Source organism: Gymnoscopelus braueri (assembly GCF_963280865.1).
Source record: "Gymnoscopelus braueri genome assembly, chromosome: 18".
In the NCBI taxonomy this organism is placed as follows: Eukaryota; Metazoa; Chordata; class Actinopteri; order Myctophiformes; family Myctophidae; genus Gymnoscopelus; species Gymnoscopelus braueri.
The window spans coordinates 6,904,315-6,918,878 of NC_137618.1; the positions used below are offsets into that span (position 1 = coordinate 6,904,315).

General features: G+C 37.5%; 1 protein-coding gene across 2 annotated transcripts in view; it reads right to left on the bottom strand.

Moving 5' to 3' along the window:
- The window catches only part of LOC308073671 (serine/threonine-protein kinase/endoribonuclease IRE1-like), a 59,127-nt gene that overhangs the window by 6,636 nt on the left and 37,927 nt on the right, over positions 1-14,564 (bottom strand). Inside the window, exons 2-5 of one of the 2 annotated variants that reach the window (XM_080412706.1) lie at positions 13,058-13,221; positions 12,750-12,970; positions 12,490-12,619; positions 12,145-12,245 (exon numbers count right to left, since the gene is read on the bottom strand). In XM_080412706.1, coding sequence (XP_080268832.1) covers positions 12,145-12,245; positions 12,490-12,619; positions 12,750-12,970; positions 13,058-13,221 — 616 coding nt within the window. Of the gene's footprint in view, positions 1-12,144; positions 12,246-12,489; positions 12,620-12,749; positions 13,222-14,564 lie in introns of those variants that run through there. The other variant, XM_080412705.1, reaches the window with a different exon arrangement.

Consider the following 14,564-nt stretch of genomic DNA (forward strand, 5'->3'; position numbering starts at 1 on the left):
GTTAGACCAGACCTGTATCCGTCACTCCAACCAGTTGAGATATACAGTAGGTAATGGTATACCAAGGAATGTTGCTTGTAACTATTCTTTCTGTCCCAAAACAATAACCACTTTATGAATATTAATATGAATGAATATCTTTATGGGCCCTGTGTCACAAGCTACTTGGCTACATCCTGAAAGCAGCATGGTGAGTTTAAATGGCTGCAATCGAATTTGTCTGTTTTCATGGCCATGCATGAAACAGTAAAAGTAGAACATATTGTTTGTCCAAATGTTTCCATTTTTATATTTACTAATATTTTAAAAGCATTGTCTATTTAGCCTTTTATTCTCTTTCATAAAAAAATCACACCCTGTGTGAAGTGGGCGGTGTTTTGCTAGCTAATCACAATACTGAATGGAGTCAACCAATCATGTACAAAAAATAAATACATTTATTGAAACAGTCTTTATGGTGGACGAAACCATAACTTTAAAAAAACAATTTTATGTTTTTTTTAAAGTTATGGTTTCTTATATAGGGCTATGCACATGTGTCATGTGACACTGGCCAATCACAGTCCTGAATTGACTGTGATTGGCCAATCACGGTGCAGGATAATTGTACAAATTTCCAAACCAATCACGGTGCAGGATAATTGTACACATTTCCAAACCTCACTTATAGGGGCGGTTTCACCGCCCAAAAACTGTGTCCCATTCTATGCATGTATAATTATGTAATTGAGCTCTTTATGCACCTACAGTATTGATGTTATCTTTACTCTGAACTTCCTTATTAGACGTATGCTTATCAGACAGAGAGGAAGACATACTGTACAAACACAAACTGAATGCGTTGCCATCTTGTTGTACGCAGACATTCTTATGCATGTAAGCAGTGGTGGAAGAAGTAGGCTACTGAAATGTTTTACTTAAGTAAATGTATAAATACCACAATGTAGAAAGAATATTAAAAATAAAAGTATTGGCATCAAAATGTAATAAAGGTACCAAAAGTAAAAGTACTCGTTATGCAGAAGGCCCCATTTCACAATGTATAATAATCCTTTGAAAATAGCAGATAGCTTGTAGATCGGCTATTTTCAAATTGCCAAAGTATTTAGGTCTGAAGTGTTTTTTGTACTAAAAATCAAAATCTACAAAGTAACTAGTAACTAAAGTTTTCAAATAATGGAGTAAAAGTACAACATTTGCCTTTGAGATGTAGTGGAGTAGAAATAAAATAATTGAAAATTCACTCCAGCAAAGTAAAAAAAAGTAGCCTACCTCCAAATTGTACTTAAGTAGGCTACAGTACTTGAGTAAATGTACTTAGTTACTTTCCACCACTGCATTTTAAGGCTGTTTGGAAAATGGCCAGTAATTATACTGTACAGTTACATAATGCTGTGCCATTGTAAAGGTATAGCCAGTGTTAGGCAGTAACTATTTACTAAGTAATATATTGCTGTAATATTATGACTTTCCCCAGTTACTAGTACTGTAAATTATCACTATTACTAAAACAGTAATATTATCACAGATATAATTCCAAGTAACTTTGAGTTACTGAGTTACAATGAATGTGATTTGATTCTATTATAGCATGCTAACTTTCCAGGAATAGAAAGCCTGTAGTTTCTATTAGCTTCTATTCCCCATCGATGATGTCACTGGTAGGCGGGTTTCTGAACTGTCCATGCACAGCCCTCCTCTGAGACACAGATCAATAAATATGGTAGCATCTCATAATGAGCATTAGTGAGGACCAATTATATGAAGATAGGTTGAAAATGGGTGAAGTGGTCCTTTAAGTTATTTTGCAGAATTAGATTATTATTACAAAACATACATTAACAAATTAAGCCCTATTTTATACTTTATCGATTCAAAAATAGCCGATTACAAGGTTATAGCACATTGCAATGCCACCTGTTGTTAGCTTTTGATAAACTATTTTTAGACACACATTTAGAAAACTTTTGAACCGGACATTCTGCAGAATAAGTACTTTTACTTTTCGTACTTTGAGTATATTTTGATGCCAATACTTTTGCTCAAATACCTTTTTGAATACAGGACTTTCACTTGTAACATAGTGTTTTTAAGTTGTGTTGGTGGTCATTTTACCAAAGTAAGTACAGTAAGTACTTTTTTCCACCACTACAGTATGTGTAATCTGGCAAGCGCCTACAAAGGTTGCACTTAAAGATTGTAAATTAGGCCGATCTCTCTGTTACTCAAACTAGTTAAGATATAGGTATCACCACTTTGAAGTGAATATCTTTATGGGCCTGGTGTCACAAGCTACTTGGCTACAGCCTGAAAGCAGATTTGGAATACCTGCAATTTAAATAAGTGTCCAAAGTCTGTTTTTATGACCATGCATGAACCCTACAATTACAACAAACAGTAAAAGTAAAAAGAGTGGCAATTTAGTAATTGAGCTCATCTTTATGCACAATAACATATTGATGTTGTCATAGAGTAAAGATTGGACTTTGAACTTCCCTACGTGACTTCTCCTTATCAGATAAGAGAGCAGGACATTAGTTGCCATACTGTACAAACACAGCAGTCATTAATCAAACTGAATGTTTCACCACCTTGTAAGCAGTGGTGTAAAGTAACTGAGTAAATGTACTCAAGTTCTGTACTTAAGTACAATTTTGAGGTATTTTTACTTTACTGGAGTATTTCCAATCTTCAGTACTTTTACGTCTACTCCACTACATCTCAGAAGCAAGTATTGTACTTTTACTCCACTACAATTATTTGAAAACTTTAGTTACAATTATCAATTATTATATTATAAAACATACATTAACCACCTATTTTATACATAGGCTATTTGAAAATAGCTGATCTACAAGCTCACAACGCGTCGCATCGTGACGCGTTGTGAGCTTGTAGATCTGCTTTTTTCAAAAAAAATTGTACTTTTACTTTTGGTACTATGGTACATTTTCATACCAATACTTATTACTTTTACTCAAGTACATTTTTAATTCTGGACTTTTACTTGTAACTGAGTATTTCTATATTGCAGTATTGATACTTTCACTTAAGTAATATCTGAGTACTTTTTCCACCACTGCTTGTAAGCAGATATTCTTATTTAAGGCTGTTTGGAAAATGGTCAGTAGGGGTATTTTCCATAATATGGTCAGTTACATAATGCTGTGCCTTTGTAATAGATATAGCCAGTGTTCCGCAGTAACTAATATATTCATGTAATATACAGTAATTACTTTCCAGTAACTAGTGTAACTTTGTTCAATTGCCAAAACAGTAATAATATTACAGTTATTAATCCGAGTAACTTTGAGTTACTAAGTTATAATGAACTCAATAGTTTTTTGAGCAAGATATTTTATACTCCATAGGAGGTTGTCACATGCAGGAGTTGGAGCACTCATCCAATGTCACTCACTATGACTATGCATGCACCTCATGGTACCATAGCACCACAAAGGCCTTAAAAACAAGGCTCCAGACATCGTAAAACAAACTGGTCAGGCTACTGCTTACAACTCACACCTACAACTCATCTAACCCCTGTTCATTATGCTAGGGTGGGATGGCGCAGGGTAGAGGACAGAGTACAGAAACTTGCAATGGGCCTGGTCTACAAGATACACTACACCTCAAACACAAAGACACCCATGTACCTGTCAAACTACTACTTCAAAAACGTTAAAGACGTCCACAAACACAACACCAGAGGAACTCCACAAATCACATTCAACACAGATTTGGCTCGAATAAGGGGTTAAATCTGTTCTACTGCTATGACACCAAAATGTGGAATGCCCTACCAACAGTCGTACAAAAGTGTGAATCCTTATTCTCCTTCAAAACCGCTCTAAAAGAGCACTTACAGGTGGCTGCAATTCGGAACTGGCCCTTGTAAAAAATTCAAGCCCCAGAACTGTTTACTGTATATATTTTTATTTTTGATTACAACTCGTATTAATGATGTTATTGCATAGTATTGTATATTTGTCTGTCACTAATTGTTCCTATGAATCCAATACACAGGACCCCAATGGAAACAAGCCATATTGCTTTCTTGGGTTCAATCCTTTTAGCATTGTATTTGTATTAAACTGTACTTTCTGTGCTTTTTTGGGTGGAAACTGTCAATAAAGTATTCAATCAATAAATCAAACAGCTTGTAGATCTGCTATTTTTAAGCATGCACCCTTTCACAAAAGTATGATGTATTTTGAACATGCAAAAGTAATGTAGTAATAACGTAATATATCTCTTGATACCAAGTAATAAGTAATGCAATATTGTTGCTTTTTAAATTAGTAATAAGTAACTAATAACTTACTCTTCCTGAATTAATTGCCCAACACTGGGTAGCTCTCTTTAAAATGTTATAAACAGATAATTTTGGTGTGGCAGAACTGTTTAACAGCAGATACAATACTGGTGGTTCAATAATGTTGTTTTCACAGAATAATAAAAACACAGTACAGGATGTACCGCACTGTGGTGACGAAAAGAGAGCTGAGCCAGAAGGCAAAGCTCTCGGTCTTCCGAGCAATCTTCGTTCCTACTCTCACCTATGGTCATGAAGTGTGGGTCATGACCGAAAGAATAAGGTCGCGGGTACAAGCGGCCGAAATGAGTTTTCTCAGACGGGTGGCTGGCATCTCCCTTAGAGATAGGGTGAGAAGTTCGGTCACCCGGGAGAGACTCGGAGTAGAGTCGCTGCTCCTTCGCTTGGAAAGGAGCCAGCTTAGGTGGTTCGGGCATCTAGTACGGATGCCTCCCGAGCGTCTCCCTAGGGAGGTCCTCGCTGCACGTCCCACTGGGAGGAGACCCCGGGGCAGACCAAGGACCAGATGGGCGGATTACATCTCCACACTGGCCTGGGAACGCCTCGGGATCCCCCAGGAGGAAGTTGCTAATGTTGCTCAGGAGAGGAAGGTCTGGAGCTCTCTGCTGGAACTGTTGCCCCCGCGACCCGACTCCGGATAAGCGGTTGAAGATGGATGGACAATACAGGATTGTACAAATCATACCCTATTCATACTTAATTAATAAATAAAATACATACACAAATATGGTCATAGTAAACACATTCTACAATTGACAACTGCTCAGGTGTATCTGACTGTCTGTAGTGTAACAACAGCATTAAGAATAAAGTGGTAAATTAAACTTACAGTTTCTGTTTAATCTTGACATTGACAGATAAACACGTCTGTCTTTCAAATCCACGTCACCTCAGTCTGGTCACGACCTCGGGACTTCCCATTCTCTCTCTCTCTCTCTCTCTCTCTCTCTCTCTCTCTCTCTCTCTCTCTCTCTCTCTCTCTCTCTCTCTCTCTCTCTCGCTCTAGGTTGGTGGGCAGGGCATGTAGAGGAAGTCATCTGTAAAGGCGTGCAACGATACCGCTCTGCACACGTTTCCTCTTTTACAGTCTATGGACAACAGTCAAAAGGTCACAGTGAAAACCCCAGCAAATGGACTCTTGTGCATAATGTTCACTCTTAAAGTTCCTTATAGCAGGAGGCCTCGTTGTGGCTGACAGTAGCTGAAGGGTTGTGTCCTAACACCTTTTTGCAGATCTAGCACGTTTTGTGCTCAACCTTTTGCCCTATATGTCATCTGAAATTGTGTTGGAGCTGAATATGCGACATACTAAACTGTGAAACCCTCCTCAGCTAACCACATACACATTGTTCTTTCCTGTTTACCATCTATCTTGTGTTCCATCTCTCATCACCTCAACTGACAGGAAGAAGCGTTGTGCACGCTTCATTGCAAAGAAAACATCTGGTGGCCTTTTTTACTCGCCTCTGCTATATTTCATCAATGGTGGAAAACATACTCAAATGTTTTATTTAAGTAAACGTATCAATACTGCAATGTATAAATACTGCTACAAGTAAAAGTCCGGAATTCATAATCTACTTACGTAAAAGTGCAAATTAGTATCAAATATCATATTGGTATGAAAATGTACTTAAAGTACCAAAAATTAAAAGTACTCATCATGCAGAATATCCCATTTCACAACTTTTCAAATGCATAAAATGTATACAAATCTTTTGAAAATATAGCAGATCTACAAGCTCACAATGCGTCGCATCGCGACACATTGTGAGGTTGTAGATCTGCTATTTTCAAATAGCCAAAGTTTAAATAGAGCTGATATGGTTAATGTATGTTTTGTAATAATAATTAATATCTATAAAGTAACTAGTAACTAAAGTTTTAAAATAAAAGTAGTGGAGTAAAAGTACTATATTTGTCTCTGAGATGTAGTGGAGTAGAAGTAAAAGTATAGAAAATTGGAAATACTCCAGTAAAGTAAAAGTACCTCACAATTGTACTTAAGTACAGTACTTAGTTACTTTCCACCACTGTAAAGGTCCTTGCACACTGGTGCGTCTTTTCGTTGCGTTTTATTTTTTTTCATTGTTTTTTCAATTTTTTTCATTGTTGTAAAAAAAACGCAACGAAAAGACGCACCAGTGTGCAAGGACCTTTAGTCATGTACCTATTGTCAGCCCATGTGACTGCCACATGGGACTTTTATATTGTGCGACTCTTGTATGAACATGTGTACCTCTGTAACCTATACATACTGTGACTTCCTTCAATAAATCTGAATAGATTGAACTCAAGCATCTTTGTCTGACTTCAGTTTGTTCCATGATGCATCGTTGTCCTTTTGCTGCTATAAGGGTATCAACTTGGTTCTGGTCTCCACTCCTCTCTTCCACCTTCCATCTTCAGACTCAGTGACAGCATTGGAATTCACATCAGCCTTGTAAGTCATCAAGGTCAAGGTCAAGGCAATCTGGGAACTCATCCTAAAAAAAAGGAAAAAACAGCGCCCTCTGCTGTTTTTTTGTAGCTCGGAATCTGTTCTTGAGAGATTAGGGTCAAGGTTGTTCTTTATTGTTACATCTTCTGTACAGGTGTGTTCAGCTTCCTTCTGACAATGTAACAGTATAAGTAATAATAGTGAACACAATAAGAGAAAGAGAAAAAACAAGAGCAAAAAAAAAAGTCAGTATTCTAATCGTAATAATATACTGTAATAACATCAGTGTATGTACAGTGTATATGCGCTGCATATTACATACACCATCAGAATTTATCAGTAGATGCCACAGTACCTTATATCAGTGGTTTTCAAAGTGGGGTCCGGAGACCTTGAGAAGGTTCCATGGGGGAGCAGCAAAATATAGCATCAAAAACCACTTTAACTCTATCTATATACATCGGCTTTTAGAAAATAGCCGATCTACAAAGAAAATGTACAAGCTTTTAAAACATCTTAACAACACACATCTTGCATGGGGGTCCCTGGCACATCTTGTTCTGATGGGGGTCCTCGGGCAAATAGATTAATTAATTCATTCATTCATTCATTTGGAGGTCCTTGAAATGAAAATGTTTGAGACCCTCTGCTTTATATATTATAACAGTTTAGGTAGGAACAGTGAAGCGTTTTGAGGTTCAAAAAGACAACTGACAAATGACAATTAGCTACTTATTAATTATGTGATCAATGTGTGCAGTCTCTCACAGTTTCTCACTGAATCTGCAGCAAAGCAAAAACAACTGGCGCCCCCTTCAGGTGTAAGTGAAATCACTTTTGGCTCTGTGTTGTTTAGAGGCCCCTCAATGTGTCATTCCAATTTGGGGCAGATCGGACGTTTTGGATTTTTTTTTTCTTTTAATTCTGCGTGCTCAATATTGCACTTAGGCTACTGTACATGCACACATAATCAATTTGCGTTTCCACACGTTCACAAGTAATCCAAACAAACACAAGTAATCCAATAAGCCATCAGGATAGAGCAATAAAGAATCCACATAGTCAAGGCAATAATCAGATAGAAGCTAATAATCCAATACTGAGCAGTGAAGATAAAAACCTCACAGGTTTGATGGCTCGTCATTGATAGGTATCCCTGTGCATAATGCAATATGCAGTGATTGTGGCATGCAGTCCACAAACAGCATGATAGACAGCTAAATAGATCACCCATAAGTGACAAAAGGTCTCGTAGTCTCACTTTACAAATATATATTAGAAGAATTAAAAACATTTTTAGAATTAAAGAAATGTGTGCTTATATAACCGATGGTGTAGGCTATAATAGGACTTAAGTGGTATTGGAAATGTGCTCCTATGTCATTTTAATGCAGGCTGATAAAAATAAGACAACATACACATAAGAATGGAATAAGTGTTTGTGATCAGATTGACTGCTTTATGAACAGTAAAGGCATCAGGATGACCAGAAGACTTGTCTAGGTCCTGTTGCAATTTGCGGTGCTCGTTTATGGTGGTTTTGAATGAGGATATTACAGCCCTAAGATAGGAGCCACCCATCCCTCCTGCTACATCCAAATGCAAGAACACCAGAGAGTGGAGTCAATTAACCTTTAACCACTTAAACCTACAGGTGTCTGTACTTGACCCCCTCCCTTTTACCCTCTGTATACTACACCAAATCTCTTTGCTGAAAACTGTCCCTCTACAAGCTTGTCCCTTGGAGCTTGTAGATCGGCTATTTTCGCCAGATGTTCGTGATCCATGCTCATAATCTGCCCACATCATGCATATGCATATTACCTGTTCTTAAAGTAACTAGTGCATGTCATTCTGTTAATGTCTGCGTGTGTGTGTGCGTGTGCTTGTGCGTGTGCGGGTGTGTGTGTGTGTGTGTGTGTGTGTGTGTGTGTGTGTGTGTGTGTGTGTGTGTGTGTGTGTGTGTGTGTGTGTGTGTGTGTGTGTGTGTGTGTGTGTGTGTGTGTGTGTGTGTGTGTGTGTGTGTGTGTGTTTGCATTGTGAATGTTATCAACCCAATCTACACCAGTGAAAAAGCTCACAGGAGCTCTCAACAATGATTGTAGTTTAGTGTATAATTCGTTTTAAGGCAGACAGCTCAGCTATTCTAATAATATATTATTTAATAATTCAACTAAATAACTGAACTCCCCTTGTATCCTTCCTTGCCACTTTTTCCCTTTGATAGATGCTAGTTTACTACGTAGACAATTCACTTGTTCTCACTTTTGTTTCATACTAGGTTCATTGTTAGCCTGGTATCCTATAATTTCTTTGAGGCATACTGTTATTTCTGCATTCTATTTAGATGACTATTTACTTTGTTTATTGACTAGAGTTCATGTTTACTCTATTTATTCTGATTTACCACTAGCAAGTCGCTCTGAATAAAAGCATGCTATATGCTTAAATTGTAAAATGTAATAACATTGGACATTGTTCTTAAAACATAATTTTTTTTCCGTAATAATCATTCAACCTAATACTGACTGATTGATGTGACTTTCTATTCAGATATGTAAAAATGCATAAAGCAAAGATGATCACATGTTATTTACTATAGTAGACAAACATCCACTGGAAAAATAAGACATTTCTCTCTTACATTTCTGGGTCTTATACTGTAGAGCATGTAGACATGTGACCCAGCAGATGGCGCTACAGGCCAAACCAAACCCCATTGTACTGTAGATGATGTTTTGTTAAAGTCATTAATGGCCCAGTCGAGAAACTGGCTCTGGTAGAAGTAGTATGCAGATTTTGTAATTAAGTAAAAGTAGCATTTATTTAAAAAAAATCTATAAATAATAACTCAATTAATAATAAGAACCTGCAAAGTAACTAGTAACTAAACTTCTACTCCACTATACTTCTCAGATGGAAATATTGTATGTTTTAAAGTATTAATAAAATGGAAAATAGCTGCTCAAGTAAAGAAATAGTACCTGAAGATTGTACTTAAGTACAGTATTACCCCACTGTACATTGCCAGTGTTATGTATTCTATTGTAAGGTTTTATAGTGAGTTTGTATTTTTCTATTGCTGTATATGCTCATATTTGAACAAGCACTTGGAGTTGTAGGCATCACATTTAGTTTGACTCGGTTCCGCAGATAAATATTGTGAAAATAGCTGATCTACAAGCTCACAATGCCTCGCACTGTGAGGCGTTGTGAGCTTGTAGATCGGCTATTTTCCCAATGTTTGCCTCTTTCTTACCTAATATTTGACAATTTGGCTAATTTGGTATTAAAAAGGGTCTTAAAAGTCATTACATTGTAACTTTAGAAATGTGCAGACACCCTGCATACACTGTTGAGTGAGAAAACAATGTTGCAGATTAAGCTTATCATCTAGGGACCCCCCAAAATAATTTGGAGACCCCCCTGGGGGTCCCGACCCCCAGTTTAGGAACCACTGCATTAGACAACGGACCCCCCATTTTTATCCCTGGGAATTTTTATCCCTGGGACCCCAATCTACACTGTAAAATCCTCAGTGTTAATTTAGTGCTTACTGTGATATCATCACTGTCGGACTAAAGCCTTGTTTCTCCATGTTATTTAAACGTTTGACCACTTAAACCTATGGTCTATTCTAGGTATTTCATAATAATAGGCTAACATTCGGCAGAAATAGCAGATCTACAAGCTCCCATTGTGTTGTATTGCAACGCACCTTTTTGCAAAAGAGATTTGGGGGAAAAAAGGATGGGGCCAAGTGTAGAGCCCTATAGGATTTACGTGGTTAAATCATATAAATTGACCATAAAGTCATAGAGCTGCAACACTGATCAACTTAATCTATTATACAATAAAAAAGGCAATTAAAAATGTTATGTTGATTTATTGATATAAAACATATTTTATAAAAAGAACATAATTGATTATTCAATTAACCTAATAAGTAATCAATAATCAATAGAACGATCACAAAAAAACTAAATGTAGCTTCCTTTTTACACACATCAATAGGTGGGAATAAAAGTAAAAATACTCTGTTACAAATCCGGTATTAAAAAAATTACTTAAGATATAGTATAGGCATCAAAATGTACTCAAAGTACTAAGTAAAAGTATGAAGAACATCCCAGTTTTCATGTTCTAAAAAAAAAGTTTTCCAAATTTGTTAAAATCAAAATGCACTGAAATACAATACTTCAGTAAATATACTTAGTTACTTTCGACCAATGCTTTTTACAGACAACATATCAATGACAATTATGTTAAATCATTTTAACAACATATTGTCCTTCAAGTCACCAGTCAGTCTTTCTCATGTCAAGGACCACCAAATGTATGTGTATTTGATTGCAGTGCAGAGCAGACCCCCATCTGAAAAGATTTTGTGCCGGAGACCTCCATAAAATATTTTTGGTTGAAAAAAAAACAAACAAAGTATTACAAATAAATTACTTGATAGATTGAGATTTTTCCAAAGTGGCAGATGACTGATGTTGATGCTAAATTAACACATTTTGCTCGGGCACCTTAGAATTCCCTCATGAACCCCCTGGAACCCGCTTCAAGGACCCCACTTTGAGAACCAGTCACTTCAGAGTCTTTCAGTCCAGATTCTTGCACTGGTAGACTGACACTGGTCTTTCTGTCAGGGTGTGTAGACGTGCACACAGCACTGACACTGGTCTTTCTGTCAGGGTGTGTAGACGTGCACACAGCACTGACACTGGTCTTTCTGTCAGGGTGTGTAGACGTGCACACAGCACTGACACTGGTCTTTCTGTCAGGGTGTGTAGACGTGCACAGCACTGACACTGGTCTTTATGTCAGGGTGTGTAGACGTGCACACAGCACTGCTGCCCACATTTTCTCTCGGACACATTTTCTTCAGGGTGGTCGTTGAGTTCCAGCCTTGATCTTTGGCAAACCTGTAAACACATCCGAACAGAGCAGGAAACATCTCCATCAGGTCAATGTCAGCTGCATCCTCATCGTCAGCACTGTGAACAGAGGAATGAAATCACAATTCTGTAGTGGTGGAAACTAAGTAACTGAGTACATTTACTCAATGACGTGCACTGGATCCGTGCAATGTATACTAAATTCTTGGAGATCAGGCTGGAATGTACAGTGTGTTTTTGCAGGTAAACACCACCACACTACTCCAGTGCTGCTGGTATAGAAGGAAATTATGGGTAAACAAATGTATTGATTGTTTTGTTAACAGATGGCAAAGTTACATACTAACTATGCCTTTAATGTTGAGTTACTCACTTACGTGAGTATTATTTTATTTTTTTCTAAAAATAATTGAGAACCACTATAATATAGATTGAAGCCCAAGGTGCCTTGCCAATTTGTAACTTACTAGTGCTCATGGAGATTGCGTATGAAGCGCAGCAATCCAAATGTGTTCTCAGGGTAGGCCTTCTTCTTGCCATCCATCTTCTGGAGCAACTCAGGTGGGAACTAGAATAGAAACATACAACTTAAAGATCAAATAGACTTGGGACTTGGAAATTACTCTTTAGTTTCCATGGCAAAGCAAGTTTTTTCTATACGCAAAGGTATTCAAAGTGCTTTACATAAGGTATGTAAAGGCATTTTCAGAGACATAAAGAATAGAAGGAATAACGTAGAGAAATAAGAACAAACATCAAAGTGCAATTGCAGTTTTATTTCTTCTCAAACTATTTGCAATAAGCTCATGTACCTTGTGTTTCCACGTGTTGAACTGTCCCTTCTCACCATACTGGTCTAGTGCCCCCATGAGGTCCATGTCAGCATTTCGACAATTCTCAACTTCCTTTAGATTTCCAATCTTTCTCAAGTATTCTACTTTCCTGTAACAAATAAATACAAATATTAAAAATATTAGACTACTCTTAAAACATATTGGTAGAATATACAGTAAGTACCTTAATTTTTACATATCAGATTACATGCACAATAATGTTTTACTTTCTGTCATACCTCTCGTTTGGCCAAAATAATGGATGACCCAAGCATTCCTCCACTTTAGGTCTTTTCTTTGGGTCTGCATGGATCATCCACTCAATGAGATCCTTGGCAACCACATCCTGAACATGATCCAGGTTGTAGATTCCTTTGTAGATGTTATATTCACATTCAACACCTGTGCCAAATGGATGGTGTCCTCCAGAAAGGATGTAATACGTCAACATCCCAGCCACCTAAAAAAAGGAGGATGAAAATGAATAAGATTATCATGTTTTCTGTCCCCATTTATTAAAACTTTCTCACAAACATAAAAGAATAACCTGGATATCAGTGCTTCTTTTATATGCAATATCACTGTCTTCGTTCAAAGTCTCCTTTGCCTTCCAGCATTTTGTTCCTGCACTGCTTGTACGTAGGGTTGTTTGTCCTTTCGGTAATCGTCGGCTTATTCCAAAATCTGCTAATCTTGCCCTTTTTTCAACATCTGCAAGGCAAATTGGGTACATCAATATAATGAACAGTGTTTAAAATTGATGGAAATAAAATTAAATAAAATCTCTGAAACTGTGTGCTCTTAATTTCTTACCAATCAAGACATTCTGGGGCTTGATATCCCGGTGAAGAATTTGAGGATTCTGACAATGAAGAATACTTAAGCTACAGAGAACCTGATTAGCAAGATCCCTCATTTCACCAAGGCTGTCTTCAGTAAAGTGACATTTGATGTATTCTTCCAGCGTGTATTCACATAGCTGAAGCCCAAGGTATCCAAAGTAATCATCCTCTGTAAAATCGACATATCGTACAATTGAAGGATGATCAAGCTTTGGAAGACGTAAAAAGCCTTCCTCATTCTTCAGCGCATGGTAGTTGAATTTGGGCATTCTCTTAACTGCGACTTCAGTGCCGTCATCCCTTAGCCCCAAGAAGACCTCAGTTCCATCACTTCCCATTGCGATGCGGAATTCATCATGTTTCCCAAACATAAGACTACCAACTTTGATCACTTTACTTTCATCTATGTTTGCAAGCTTCTCTAACTGTTGCTTCCATCTTTGACTGATTTGGTGCCATTTTCGTGGTTTTGGTGACACACTGGCTACTGGGTGGACAGGTTCCACATGTGAACTTTCAGTCAGACAAGATTCCTCAACAGGAACAGTATCTGCATCAACGTGAACTTCATCTTTCAGCTCCTCTTGCTTTCCTGTTTTTTTCCTCCTTATTCTCTTCTTCTTTTTGGATCCCAGTGGCTCTGTACTGGCAGTTGTGGAAACATCACACTCTGAGCTTGGCTTGTTTAGATACTTTTGCATTTCTCTAAGCTTTTCTTTCAGGTCATTATCCATCTGCATGTCTGCAGATGTAATTATATCCTCAGGCACATGATCTATTCCCACTGATAGAAAGATGGCACGTTCACATGGAAGCAGGTTTGCCAGTATGCCATATGTATACCCTCTCAACTCAGTGGAGTGCTCTTTCTTCACAAAAGGAACAATCGTTTTGCATAATGTATCGATGAGGTACTGATTCCAGTCATCTTTGACTTTAGTTTTTTGTGCTATCACATAAAGAGTTACCAGAACGTAATGCTTTAATTGAGGAATTTGAGTGCTTGTGGAAAGGAGATTCAGCAGCTTGGGGATCATAGACAGTGATAACTGACTGGGTATCTCTCTCATTGTGCAGAAAACTGCATGTAGACTTTGAACAATTAAAGTCTGCTGGAATGCACCTTGAATTTCTGGAAGGCGTTTGTCTGCATTTTCAATGTAGAAGTTCAGCTTATCATTGTCCTTTAACCACTTAATAGTTCTCTGACGA